The sequence below is a fragment of the Euleptes europaea genome, chromosome 7, assembly GCF_029931775.1.
Source record: "Euleptes europaea isolate rEulEur1 chromosome 7, rEulEur1.hap1, whole genome shotgun sequence".
Classification (NCBI taxonomy): domain Eukaryota; kingdom Metazoa; phylum Chordata; class Lepidosauria; order Squamata; family Sphaerodactylidae; genus Euleptes; species Euleptes europaea.
In genome coordinates, this window is record NC_079318.1 from 36,619,442 (window position 1) to 36,632,986 (window position 13,545).

Below are 13,545 nucleotides of genomic sequence, written 5' to 3' on the forward strand. Positions count from 1 at the left end.
TCATGGTTAAATTGTGGAACCCCTTGCCCCAGGATGTGGTGATGGCCACCAGCTTGGAAGGCTTTAAGAGGGGAGTGGACATGTTCATGGAGGAGAGGGCTATCCATGGCAACTAGTCAAAATGGCTACTAGTCATGATGTATACCTATTCTCTCCAGGATCCAGATGAGCTTGCCTATTATATTGGGAACACAGGCAGGACAATGCTGCTGCAGTTGTCTTGTTTGTGGGCTTTCTAGAGGCACCTTGTTGTGTGAACAGACTGCTGGACTTGATGGACCTTGGTCTGATCCAGCATGGCCTTTCTTATGTTCTTATGGCTAGTTATTACCTCCCCTGTTTGGGGTTTCCTTGGAGGCCTCTGGCTGACAGCTCTGCAAAATAGGGTACATGCTCCAGCGAGACTCTCCTTGGGTGTCATTAGCATAGAAACTAATTTAACCATCTTCGAAATCTTCAGTTTTATCCTATGTTGTGCAACGGGAGCGCGGTCATGAACACATTCTTACCAGCTGTACAATTTTTTTTTGTCTACCTCAGCTTTGATAGTTTCCAGTACTGAAAGGATGCCCTCTCGCACCACTGGTTGCTAGGCCTCTCCACTTGCTTTTTAAGCTAAACCAAAGCTTGCCGAATCAAAAATATACCACCAGTATCTCATTTGAGCCTCTACAGCACAGGAGAGGCCCGAGGAGCTAGGAGGTGAAAGTGGGGAAAGTGGTCCTTCAAGATCCTCCATGGCTTTCTTATTCTCTGAGGTGCCAGATGGGAGGGATCTGTCCACAAGGGGGCAGCAGCTCCCAGGCGTGGCCTTCTCTTCTTCCTATTGGGCAGCTGGAAGAGCAGGACTGGAGCATTTTGCAGGCTCCAGAGAGAAGCTTGGAAGGGGAGGGGCTGTGGCTCAGTGGTAGAGCATCTGCTTCACATGCAGAAGGTCCCAGGTTCAATCCCTGGCACCTCCAGTTAAAGGGACCAGGCAAGTAGGTGATGTGAAAGACCCCTGCCTGAGACCCTGGAGAGCCGCTGCTGGTCTGAGTAGACAATACTGACTTTGATGGACCAAGGGTCTGATTCAGTACGAGGCAGCTTCATGTGTTCAAGTGTGCTCGCCGGGAGCAGAACATTTGCTTGGAATGAGAAGTCTGGTCAAGGTAAATGCAGTCTGTTTCAGGTGGCTCCTACTTCCAGTCTCGAGCTGTGTCATTGGGGGGGGGGGGCTGTGGCTCAGAGGTACCGTATCTGTTTGGCATGCAAAAGGTCCCAGGTTCAATCCCCAGCAACTCCAGTTAAGAGGGGAGGTGAAAGACGTCTGCCCTGAGACCCTGGAAATATTGACGTCGATAGACCAAGGGTCTCATTCAGTACAAGGCAGCTTCATATGTGCTCATATGTGATTCTGACTGGCTTTTCTCTTCCTTTGGCAGGTAAGACGATGAAGCAATAGAGATGCTTCCCTTTCTGATAGCCATCCTGGGCTCAGCAGAGGCCAGCTGCCGGTCCTCCAACTGCAACAACAGCACCAAGGATTACTGCTACAGCGCTCGCATCCGCAGCACTGTGCTGCAGGGCTTGCCCTTCGGAGGGGTGCCTACTGTGCTGGCTCTTGATTTCATGTGCTTTCTTGTAAGTACCCTGGCACGGGGGTAGCCTGAATTGAACCAAGACTCCACTCCTTAGTCAGGGACAGCCCAAAGGGTATCTTGGGACCTGAGGCAGAAACCCCAGTTGGCACCTTACACAGTGGTAAAAACCATAACAATAAACCAGTTAATTGTTTGTTCATTTTCATTCTTCGGTGAAGCCCCACATATGGGACTGCGCCTGCGCGCAGGCCTGCCACCGGAAACTTTATTAGCCTCAGACCTCTAAAGGGGATGCCCCTCCCTTCAGCCGCAGACGGCTTCCCACCGAACCCACCTCGTGCTCCTGGGCGGGGCATCCCCTCCCTCCTCAGTTCCTTCTTTGCCGCCGCCGAGTAAAGAGCTTTCTAGACCTCAGAGTTAACTACCTCTTCGGATTGCTTTCATTTTCGTGAGTTTTGCTATACCGTCTGCCGCTTGGGTTGCCCCAACCAGACGTTACCATTTGCTATAAACGCTTGGAGGACTGCTTTCGTTTTTGCCTCGGTCCCCTCGGTCATGTGCCGAGGGCCGGTATGGCTTCCAAGATGCCGTTTAAACTGTGTCCAAAGTGCATAACAAAGATACCGCACACGGACCAACATGACTTGTGCCTACTTTGCCTGGGCGAGGGACATAGTGTCTCTGAGTGCAAAATTTACCAAAAGTTTTCTACCCGCGCCCGCAATGCACAGGCTGACCGCCTCAACGCGGAGCTGTGGAAGAAGGCGCTAATGGCCCCCTCCCCTTCGGCGGGCTCTAGAACGCACGAGACGCTCAGTCTGTTCGATCGGTACCGATCACCAAGAGCCCCGGATCCGGCTCGGATCCGAAGCGCTCTGACCCGACCCCATCATCGGATCCGACGCACGTGTCCAAGAAACACAAGCACAAGTCAAAACACAAGGATAAGTCCGGCAGCATCAGCCTCCCCACCTCTAGAACGGCTACCCCGGCGCAGACGGCTGCGGATCCGATGACCATCACATCGGATCCGATCCCGGTATCGAGGACCCCCTCCTTCCATTTGGGATCCCCACTCCTCTGCTTTTCTGACGTCGAGCTGGATCCTCTTGAGAAAACGATCCTTCCCTCGGATCCGGGCCCCTCAGATCCGAAGAGAGTCGTCCAACCTTACCTGACTCCTACTCCCCAGCCATCCATCTCTCCAGCTTTACTCCAAGAGTGGATTGAATTTTGTAGGTTTAAGCAGATCAACCTGCAAGGCAAACCTTTGACCCAGACTACTCCTCTATTGGGTTCACCTCTCTATCCTCTTACTCAGAGGAGTCCCAGAACCGAATCTGAGCCTAAGGAACCTGAGACCAGAGCCTCAGTTGACAATTCAGAGGGAGCGTCTGAGCCTTCCCCAGACGAGCTGGTGGGTGACACGGAGGCTGTCTCTTCTCCTGAGGATTTAAAGTTGAGAACAGAACAGATGATCGGCATGGCGGAGGCGCTGGACATAAATATCACCACTTTGGATAACAAACGGAAGGACAAGATACTTAGCCGCCTGTATCCAGATTCGCCTGGTATAGCGGCATTTCCAATCCTCGAAGGCCTCTCTGAAATATCTAAGTCAGTCTGGAAAAAGCCAGCTTCTGTGACCCCTTCAACCAAGAAGATGGAGAACCTATATAGGGGCCAACAGAACTCTGCAGAATTTCTGGTTGTACACCCACCACCCTCCTCCATTGTCACTGGCGAAATGCAGACCAGACAACGCCAAGGTCAGCACTCCACTCCTTCAGATAAGGAGAGTAGGAGGATCGATCATCTGGGCAGGAAGGCATATACATCTGCCACTCTAAACTTCAGCATCGCAAATTACCAGACCATAATGGGTGGTTATCAACTCTTCCTATGGGAAAAGGCTACCCCACACATTGAATTACTGCCTGAGGAGTCAAAATCTGCCCTAAAACTGATCCAAGCAGAGGCGACCAGGCTGTCCAAGCAGGAAATTTCTTCTGGCAAGCACGCTGCTGAGATCGCAGCCAGGTCCATGGCCACAGCTATAACTTGAGGCGCCATTCCTGGCTTCGCACCACTGCCCTCCCTTTGGACACCAGAGTTCAGATCGAGGACTTACCCTTTGAGGGTGATACTCGCTTTGCTACAGGAACCACAGAATTCCTCACCAATATTAAAAAGGACCGCCAGACAGCGAGATCCTTGGGCATCACCCCAGCTTTTCAGAGCCAAAGAGAGAGATTTACACCTCGCCAACAGGGCTTCGGGGCACCTTCCTACAGAGACCAGCGATACCAACGCTACCAGCCATATCCTCCCCAGGGAAAGTTCCACCAGCAGCATAACCAACCAGGCCAACACAAGCAGAGCTTTAAGCAAAGGCAACAGGCTAGTCCACACCACAAGGAGCAACGTCAGCAGGCTCAGCGCTTCTGACTATTGGGGCAGACCACTCAAGGAGAGTTCCCATTCCTTGAAAGGCTGGCCCACTTTGCTGATGCCTGGCGCAGCATTTGTTCAGATGCATGAGTTCTCAGAGTTATCGTTGAGGGCTACCGCCTAGAGTTTAAGGCCCAGCCCAGATGTTCACCTGCTACTTTGTCCCGGGACAACCCCTTCCCAGATTTTGCCCCCCAGTTAAAGGAGCTCTTATTGAAGGGCGCTGTTCAGAAGGTTTCATTGCCACGTTTTGGATTATTCTCCCGCATTTTCATGGTGGAGAAAAAGGATGGGGGCTCTAGACCCATTATTGATCTGAAACTCCTAAATAAATGTTTATGTGTTTCAAAGTTTCGTATGGTCTCATTACCCTCTGTAATGGAACTGATCACTCCAGACACATGGTTCACGGTGTGAGACTTGGCCTCATGGTCAACCTTAAGAAGTTCAAACTAGTTCCCTCATCGCAGGCCCAGTTTATTGGAGCTGTTCTAGACTCCAACAGGGGTAGGGCCTTCCTCCCTAGGGAGCGGGTGTTAAAAATCAGACGCATGGACCGGCATTTTGCTAGATGCAGACACCAACCGGTTATCTCTATTCAATGCCTATTGGGCCTCATGGCCTCCACTACTGCTGTAACACCCTTTGCCAGACTGCAGATGAGAGAACTGCAGAATTGGTTTATTAGGTCGTTTGACCAGTCCCGTCACTCCCAAAGGCATAGGTTGTCTATCCCAAGGGGAATTCTGAGATCATTGCAATGGTGGCTCTCTGACCATAACCTGCTCAGGGGTATGCCCTTTGGTTATTGGAACCCTGAATTCACTCTCACCACCGACACGTCTTCGGAAGGTTGGGGTGGTCACTGTGAGGGTATGTCTATTCAGGGCCAGTGGGATGTGAGGGAATCCTCCCTTCACATCAACATGCTCGAGTTAAGAGCTGTCCGTTACATACTTACCTCTTTCTCAGATATCCTACGGGATCCCGAACACTTCATCAATCAGACAATACCACAACTGTTTACTATATAAACAAGCAAGGGGAAACAGGGTCCCTCCCTCTATGCCGAGAGGCACAGAAAGTATGGCAGGTAGCCTTGTCCAACGAAATCCATCTCAAGGCCATACACATAGCGGGAGTCCACAATACTTGGGCGGACTCTCTCAACAGAAGATTCACTACGAATCACGAGTGGGAACTGCAGGAGAGGTTCCTGCAACCGATTTTCCAGGACTGGGGGGTCCCCCAAATAGATCTCTTTGCCACCAGAGAGAACAAGAAGGCAACGAGATTCTGTTCCTTGGCAGGAAGTAACCCAGAATCTCTGGGAGACACTTTTCAGCTGACTTGGTCGGGTACCCTCTTTTATGCTTTCCCGCCCTTTCCCCTACTAGCAAGAGTGCTGGGAAAGATCAGAGCGGACAACACAGAATGTATACTGATAGCCCCACAGTGGCCACGCCAGATATGGTTCACAGAATTGATGTCACTGGCAGGAGGGGTTTACAGGCCATTCCCAAGGGATCCTTCCCTGCTCAAATGGGGACACCTGTACCATCACGACATTGACAGACTGCACCTTGCAGCGTGGAAGATAGACCCCTGGTGGGGGAGGGACTCTCATCTCCAGTAAAGTGAGTCATTCTTCAGGTGAGAAAGCCCTCTACGCGTTACTCTTACAGTAGGAAGTGGGAGAGGTTTGACAAGTGGTCTGAATCTCAAGGGATTTCCCCCTTTTTATGTCCTCTACTAGATTATTTGCTAGAATTGACTGAGGCGGGTTTGTCTGTGGCCTCAGTACGTGTGCACCTAGCTGCGATTTCCGCTTTTCATGGCAAGCTGGAGGGCCATACAGTCTTTGCCCATCCCCTTGCTAAGCGTTTTTTTTGAAGGGGCTCAATAACCTGTTTCCACCAGCCCCCAGGTTAGTTCCCCAGTGGTCACTCTCCTTGGTGCTAGCCAGGCTTATGCTACCTCCATTTCAACCGCTAGCCAGTTCTCCCCTGCCTTTTCTCTCGGCCAAAGTAGCCTTCCTGGTGGCAATCACTTCTACCAGGAGAGTTGGAGAGCTAGCAGAACTTATGGTGTATAGCCCTTTCCTCAAGTTTTTTAGTGAAAGGATAGTCCTGCACCCTAGTCTTAAGTTCATACCCAAGGTGATTTCTCCCTTCCACATGTTTCAGGATCTGGTTCTCCCGGTTTTCTTTCCCCATCTGACGTCTCCTGCTGAGAAGACACTCCATACACTAGATGTCAAAAGAGCACTCTTATATTATATTGACAGGACCAAGCAGTTTAGGAGATCAAAAACGCTCTTTATTTGCTATCAGGGTCATAGGAAGGGTCAGGCTGCATCTTCCCAGTCTATAGCCAGATGGGTAGTCTCGGCAGTGAAATGGTCCTATAAGGAAGCCAAGCAGACTGTGGCAATGCCACAGTGATCATGAAAACAGAAGAATACAAAAAGAAGATTGAGGAACTTCTGGACCCTGCCACATACAAAAAACTAAAACGAGATCCAACTTGCAAAATTACCAGGAAAACTAGCATTCTGATCAAGAATTCCACTCTTCATCCCGACACACACAGAAAACTATGCAAGACTGAAGCACAACCACCACGATTATATGGACTACCTAAAATTCATAAGGATTCCGTTCCACTCCGACCCATCGTGAGTGCCATTGGTTCCCCAACATATGAATTAGCTAAATATTTGACCACCCTCCTACAGGACCACATTGGAAAAACCACTTCTTACATCAAAGATTCAACTCACTTCATCAACAAAATCAGTCCGTTAAGACTCAATCCAAAGGATATATTAATCAGTTTTGATGTTGTATCCCTCTTTACCAAGGTTCCAGTTAAAGACACAATCTCATTGATTAACCAGATTTTTCCAGAAGATATAACAGCCTTATTTCACCATTGTTTGACAACAAGTTATTTCCTATGGGATCAAGAATTTTATGAACAGATTGATGGAGTAGCTATGGGAAGTCCACTCAGTCCAGTAATAGCAAACTTTTACATGGAATATTTTGAAAAGACAGCATTAGAATCAGCACCTTACAAACCTACAGTCTGGTTCAGGTTCGTAGATGATACATTTACCATTTGGAGCCATGGTGAAGAAAAATTAATGGACTTTCTAAATCATCTTAATAATATCCATCCAAACATTCAGTTTACCATGGAAAAGGAAATTGAGGGTAAACTCCCATTTCTTGATACCCTTGTCATCCGTAAATCAAACCTTCAGTTAGGTCACAAGGTCTACCGGAAACCAACTCACACAGATCGCTACTTACACAAAAACTCCAACCACCACCCCCGACAGAAAAGAGGAATAATCAAAACATTAATGGACCGTGCAAGACGGATCTGTGAACCACAGTTTCTCAAGGAAGAAACTAACCATCTAAATCACGCACTGCTAGCAAACGGCTACTCCAAGAATGAAATCAGAAGGGCCATTGAACCAAACAAAAATCAGAAAACTCAAGAAAAACAGTCTCCCATAGGAAAGGTATTCTTGCCATTTATTAAAGGAGTCACTGATAGGATGGAGAAACTTTTGAAAAAACATAACCTACAAACAGTGTTTAAACCCACCAAGAAAATACAACAAATGCTACGATCAGCAAAAGACAAAAGAGACCCCCTCACCTCTGCAGGAGTATATCGTATACCTTGCAGCTGTGGAGAAGTTTACATCGGGACCACAAAACGCAGCATACAAACAAGGATAAAAGAACATGAAAGATACTGCAGACTTGGCCAACCTGAGAAATCAGCAGTGGCTGAACATGGACTGACACAAACAGGACACAGGGTCTTATTCCAAGACACTGAAAGACTGGACAGTTCTACCAACTATTTTGTCAGATTGCACAGAGAAGCCATTGAAATTCACAAACATCAGCACAACTTTAACAGAAAAGAGGAGAGTTTAAGAATGAATAAGGCTTGGCTTCCTGCCCTGAAAAACCTCCAGACAAAGACAACATTCAACAATAGCCATACAGATTAGTTTTGGATTACACACATTAACAGATCACTTCAGGATACAATGGTTCCATATTAACATACCATATCCTCATTAGCACATTATCTTGATACTTACAGGACAATACTTTTGCAGGACAATACTCAGCTCAAACCCAACCCCTTTCTGACTATATATTACTCTTTCTACACCCTTGACACTGAGAGACACTGTCCTTCAGTGTTACTACTCTGAAGATGCCTGCCACAGTTGCTGGCGAAACGTCAGGAAAGAAAATTCCAAGACCACGGTTACACAGCCCGGATAACCTACAAGAACCAATGAACTCTGACCGTGAAAGCCTTCGACAATATTTTGAACGCCTCTACGGGGAGGAAATATTTCAACAGACCCGGAGATTGGAAACACTTCGGAACAAGAAAGCACATCTACTTTGTTCTTTAACTTTTCTACTGCGATGCAGAGACACTGGAACCATTCCATCTTTTCTCACAAGTAAAAGAATCTTTAAAACTTCCCGAGCTAACCGCATTTATGACCATCTAGAACGGGCTCTCTTACGAGAGAGAATTCACACTACCCGCAGAGAACTTGCTGCCACAGACAAGGAGTTGTTTTCCTTACATATCAATACTAGCCACAAAATGAGAAGCCATGATTGGGACAAGATTGATAATCTCACCTACAGAAAAATGGAACAGGGGTTAACCAGCCATACTTCCAGACAGAAGCAAAAGTTTAACAAATTACAGGAAAGAAGACAGAACAGTCCAAAACTTGACAACAAACGGATTATCTTCAATCTGACAGACCGACAACTCTCACCTGAAGAAACTTCCATCTTAGCTAAGGGAGGAAACTTTGCAGTCACTCCCAACCAAATTCCAGTGGAAGACATCATTGCAAATGTAGAATCTGCCATTCGTAATCTACCTGAAGAAGATGCTGAGGAAATAAGAGGAGAGACAGCAAGAATTCTACGAAAAGCAAAGCCCCCTGCTAGCAATATAACACGCAAGGAGAGAAACGCCATCAAGACCCTCAATGCAGATCCAGAAATCATTATTCTACCAGCTGACAAAGGCAATGCCACAGTGATCATGAAAACAGAAGAATACAAAAAGAAGATTGAGGAACTTCTGGACCCTGCCACATACAAAAAACTAAAACGAGATCCAACTTGCAAAATTACCAGGAAAACTAGCATTCTGATCAAGAATTCCACTCTTCATCCCGACACACACAGAAAACTATGCAAGACTGAAGCACAACCACCACGATTATATGGACTACCTAAAATTCATAAGGATTCCGTTCCACTCCGACCCATCGTGAGTGCCATTGGTTCCCCAACATATGAATTAGCTAAATATTTGACCACCCTCCTACAGGACCACATTGGAAAAACCACTTCTTACATCAAAGATTCAACTCACTTCATCAACAAAATCAGTCCGTTAAGACTCAATCCAAAGGATATATTAATCAGTTTTGATGTTGTATCCCTCTTTACCAAGGTTCCAGTTAAAGACACAATCTCATTGATTAACCAGATTTTTCCAGAAGATATAACAGCCTTATTTCACCATTGTTTGACAACAAGTTATTTCCTATGGGATCAAGAATTTTATGAACAGATTGATGGAGTAGCTATGGGAAGTCCACTCAGTCCAGTAATAGCAAACTTTTACATGGAATATTTTGAAAAGACAGCATTAGAATCAGCACCTTACAAACCTACAGTCTGGTTCAGGTTCGTAGATGATACATTTACCATTTGGAGCCATGGTGAAGAAAAATTAATGGACTTTCTAAATCATCTTAATAATATCCATCCAAACATTCAGTTTACCATGGAAAAGGAAATTGAGGGTAAACTCCCATTTCTTGATACCCTTGTCATCCGTAAATCAAACCTTCAGTTAGGTCACAAGGTCTACCGGAAACCAACTCACACAGATCGCTACTTACACAAAAACTCCAACCACCACCCCCGACAGAAAAGAGGAATAATCAAAACATTAATGGACCGTGCAAGACGGATCTGTGAACCACAGTTTCTCAAGGAAGAAACTAACCATCTAAATCACGCACTGCTAGCAAACGGCTACTCCAAGAATGAAATCAGAAGGGCCATTGAACCAAACAAAAATCAGAAAACTCAAGAAAAACAGTCTCCCATAGGAAAGGTATTCTTGCCATTTATTAAAGGAGTCACTGATAGGATGGAGAAACTTTTGAAAAAACATAACCTACAAACAGTGTTTAAACCCACCAAGAAAATACAACAAATGCTACGATCAGCAAAAGACAAAAGAGACCCCCTCACCTCTGCAGGAGTATATCGTATACCTTGCAGCTGTGGAGAAGTTTACATCGGGACCACAAAACGCAGCATACAAACAAGGATAAAAGAACATGAAAGATACTGCAGACTTGGCCAACCTGAGAAATCAGCAGTGGCTGAACATGGACTGACACAAACAGGACACAGGGTCTTATTCCAAGACACTGAAAGACTGGACAGTTCTACCAACTATTTTGTCAGATTGCACAGAGAAGCCATTGAAATTCACAAACATCAGCACAACTTTAACAGAAAAGAGGAGAGTTTAAGAATGAATAAGGCTTGGCTTCCTGCCCTGAAAAACCTCCAGACAAAGACAACATTCAACAATAGCCATACAGATTAGTTTTGGATTACACACATTAACAGATCACTTCAGGATACAATGGTTCCATATTAACATACCATATCCTCATTAGCACATTATCTTGATACTTACAGGACAATACTTTTGCAGGACAATACTCAGCTCAAACCCAACCCCTTTCTGACTATATATTACTCTTTCTACACCCTTGACACTGAGAGACACTGTCCTTCAGTGTTACTACTCTGAAGATGCCTGCCACAGTTGCTGGCGAAACGTCAGGAAAGAAAATTCCAAGACCACGGTTACACAGCCCGGATAACCTACAAGAACCAACCAAGCAGACTTGTCCCCTGGGAGTCCATGCCCACTCTACTAGGGCCCAGGGCTCTTCTGCTGCTCTTCACAGACAGGTTCCAGTCCAGGAGATCTGCATGGCAGCAACGTGGTCAAGTCAGGACACGTTTGTTCGGCACTAAGCGTTGGATCTACACGCGAGACGAGATGCCGCGGTGGGAAAGACGGTCCTTCAGACGTTGTTCTCCTAGGATCGACACCCACCTCCTTGTATGGTAAGCTTGCTAAAATCCCATATGTGGGGCTGCACCGAAGAATGAAAATGAAAACAGAGTTGCACTTACCTGTAACTGCTGTTCATTGAAGTCTTCGGTGCAGACACACATCCCTCCCTCCGACCCCGCTGTTGAGCTAAAGAAAAAAGGGAAAAACAAACAAGTTAATAAGTAAGAGAGATTTGGTGACGGGGAGACTATGCACTGTCCAATTTTATCTTGGCTAAGATATCAGGACCTAAGGTCCCTAGTCACTGGTCGGCGGCAGGCAAGAAACTGAGGAGGGAGGGGATGCCCCGCCCAGGAGCACGTGGTGGGTTTTGGCGGCAAGCCGTCCACGGCTGATGGGAGGGGCATCCCCTTTAGAGGTCTGAAGCTAATAAAGTTTCCGGTGGCAGGCCTGCGCGCAGGCGCAGTCCCATATGTGTGTCTGCACCGAAGACTTCAATGAACAACAGTTACAGGTAAGTGCAACTCTGTTTTGCCCTTTAATGGAACCCTAAATCTGCTATCTGAGGCAAGTTGCCTCACCCTGCCTACTTCTCCCTTTGACTCTCTGGCCACGTCTTCAGTGCCAATGTAATTGTCATTGTGAAGGGGCCTGGTAGGGTTGCCTACTCACGTTTGCCCCCGGTCTGTCTCGATTGTTCCTTGGAGTTATGCATGAGTTTTCCGTCCATTTGAGATGACCTTCCTGCCAGCCCTCACAAATCCCGGGACCTCCCCTCTCTCTGTTAACCCGATTCTTCCCTCTCACCTGCGCTCAGCCCGGGTGAAATCCCCATGCATAAGGCAATGCGCAGGATGCACAAGCTTGGTTTCTATCACAGAAAGCATGCAGCCAATTACAAAGCAGCATGTATAGAGGTTCAAATGCTTCCTGCTTCCTCAGAGCTCTTTCTGAGCAGAAGAAAGGCTTTTTTAAAATGAGGTTTGGATTTCTCCCCACCACCACCCTTTCAGATTGCTCCATTTTTTGTTTTTCCTTCTTAAAATGCTTTTTTTATTTGGCAATTGGGTTTGGGGGGATTTTCTCTCACAGTAAGCTCTACAAGGTAAGCCAATTACAAAGCAGCATTTAAAGGGACGGGGACTTGATTTGAGCTTGGAGACTGCTGGTGCATAGATTCCTAACAGGAAGGTGTGGGGTCCAGCAAGCAATGAACCTCAGGTAAAACTCCCATGCATAAATAACCATAGCCTCACAACCGGTGGAAGATGGCCCCCTCACAATGACAAAAACTTTTGGGCGAGTGCTAGAGTATGGCCCCAGCATGATACCGGCGCTTCCAGTTCACTCTGGAAGCATCAACCTGCTTCCACCTGCTGACCAGCTGAGTGTCAGCGGCCATAATAACCAGGAGTTTGCCCACTGTTAGCAGGCACCTGGTAAGCCTAGGGCTTGGCCACAGGATGAAGGATGCAGCCATGGCATTTTTGCTGCTGAAAACATGCCCATTTCTATCATTGTGTCTCTTTTGTACTTCATAGTTGTGAAAAAGAAATTACAAGGTTTTTTTCATTTTTGTGTGCAGGGATCAGTTTTAAAAATTATTGCAAGGCCAGTTCACTTGATTTTATTTTGAGTTTGAGTTTTAAGGGAGGTTATTTATTTATTTGTTTGCAAGAAGCATTCCAAGCAGGTGTTTAATGGGAGGAGTTACTTTCTCTAGCCCAAAGGAGTCAAGTGCAAGTAGTTTAGAAGGACGTGTTCACTACCTACCAATACCCCAGGGGCCATCAATTTTTTACTGAAAAAGACAATTCCACATAAATTTAATACCAAACCATGCCCCCCAATTAGATACAAATATGAGAGAAATCCGACATTTCGCCTGTACCTGTGGCAAGTTCGCAGACTCTGGAGAGTGAATGAGAGAGATATTCCCTAAATAAATACATTTCCCATCTCTTATTAGCTCAGCAGCACCTTTCCCAGTGGTGCTTTGCCACAGAGACAGGGCTGTCAGGCTGTTAACATGTGGCTGCAACCCTTTCCACCCACATCTGTGGTAGGCGGAATGGCATGGGTAAGTGAGGTGCTTTAAGAATACTTGCAGATAGATGATGCATGCCTTCAAATCTGTTTCAACAACTGTGAAGGCTAAAATCTTTCACAGTGAAAGCTGAGAGAATACAAGAAACTAAATGCACAAACTTCCCTACAGTTTCCACCGTGTGCAACTACTACTAGTATTCTGCAAACTGGTTAACTTTGGGGGGGGGGGCAAACAGACCAAATATATGGTTTTCCATATGCCAAAAGCTGA

General features: G+C 46.6%; 1 protein-coding gene and 1 non-coding gene across 2 annotated transcripts in view; both read left to right on the forward strand.

Annotated features, from left to right (window-relative positions):
* Positions 1 to 890: 890 nt before the first annotated feature.
* On the forward strand, positions 891 to 962 carry TRNAV-CAC (transfer RNA valine (anticodon CAC)). Its single transcript has one exon. It is a non-coding gene; the product is annotated as a tRNA-Val (tRNA).
* Positions 963 to 1,429: 467 nt separating this feature from the next.
* The window catches only part of TMEM63B (transmembrane protein 63B), a 50,772-nt gene continuing 38,656 nt past the window's right edge, over positions 1,430 to 13,545 (forward strand). The window contains exon 1 of the mRNA XM_056853835.1: positions 1,430 to 1,623. Within this exon, the coding sequence (XP_056709813.1) occupies positions 1,447 to 1,623 (177 nt within the window). The 5' untranslated portion in view covers positions 1,430 to 1,446. The remainder of the gene's footprint in view (positions 1,624 to 13,545) is intronic.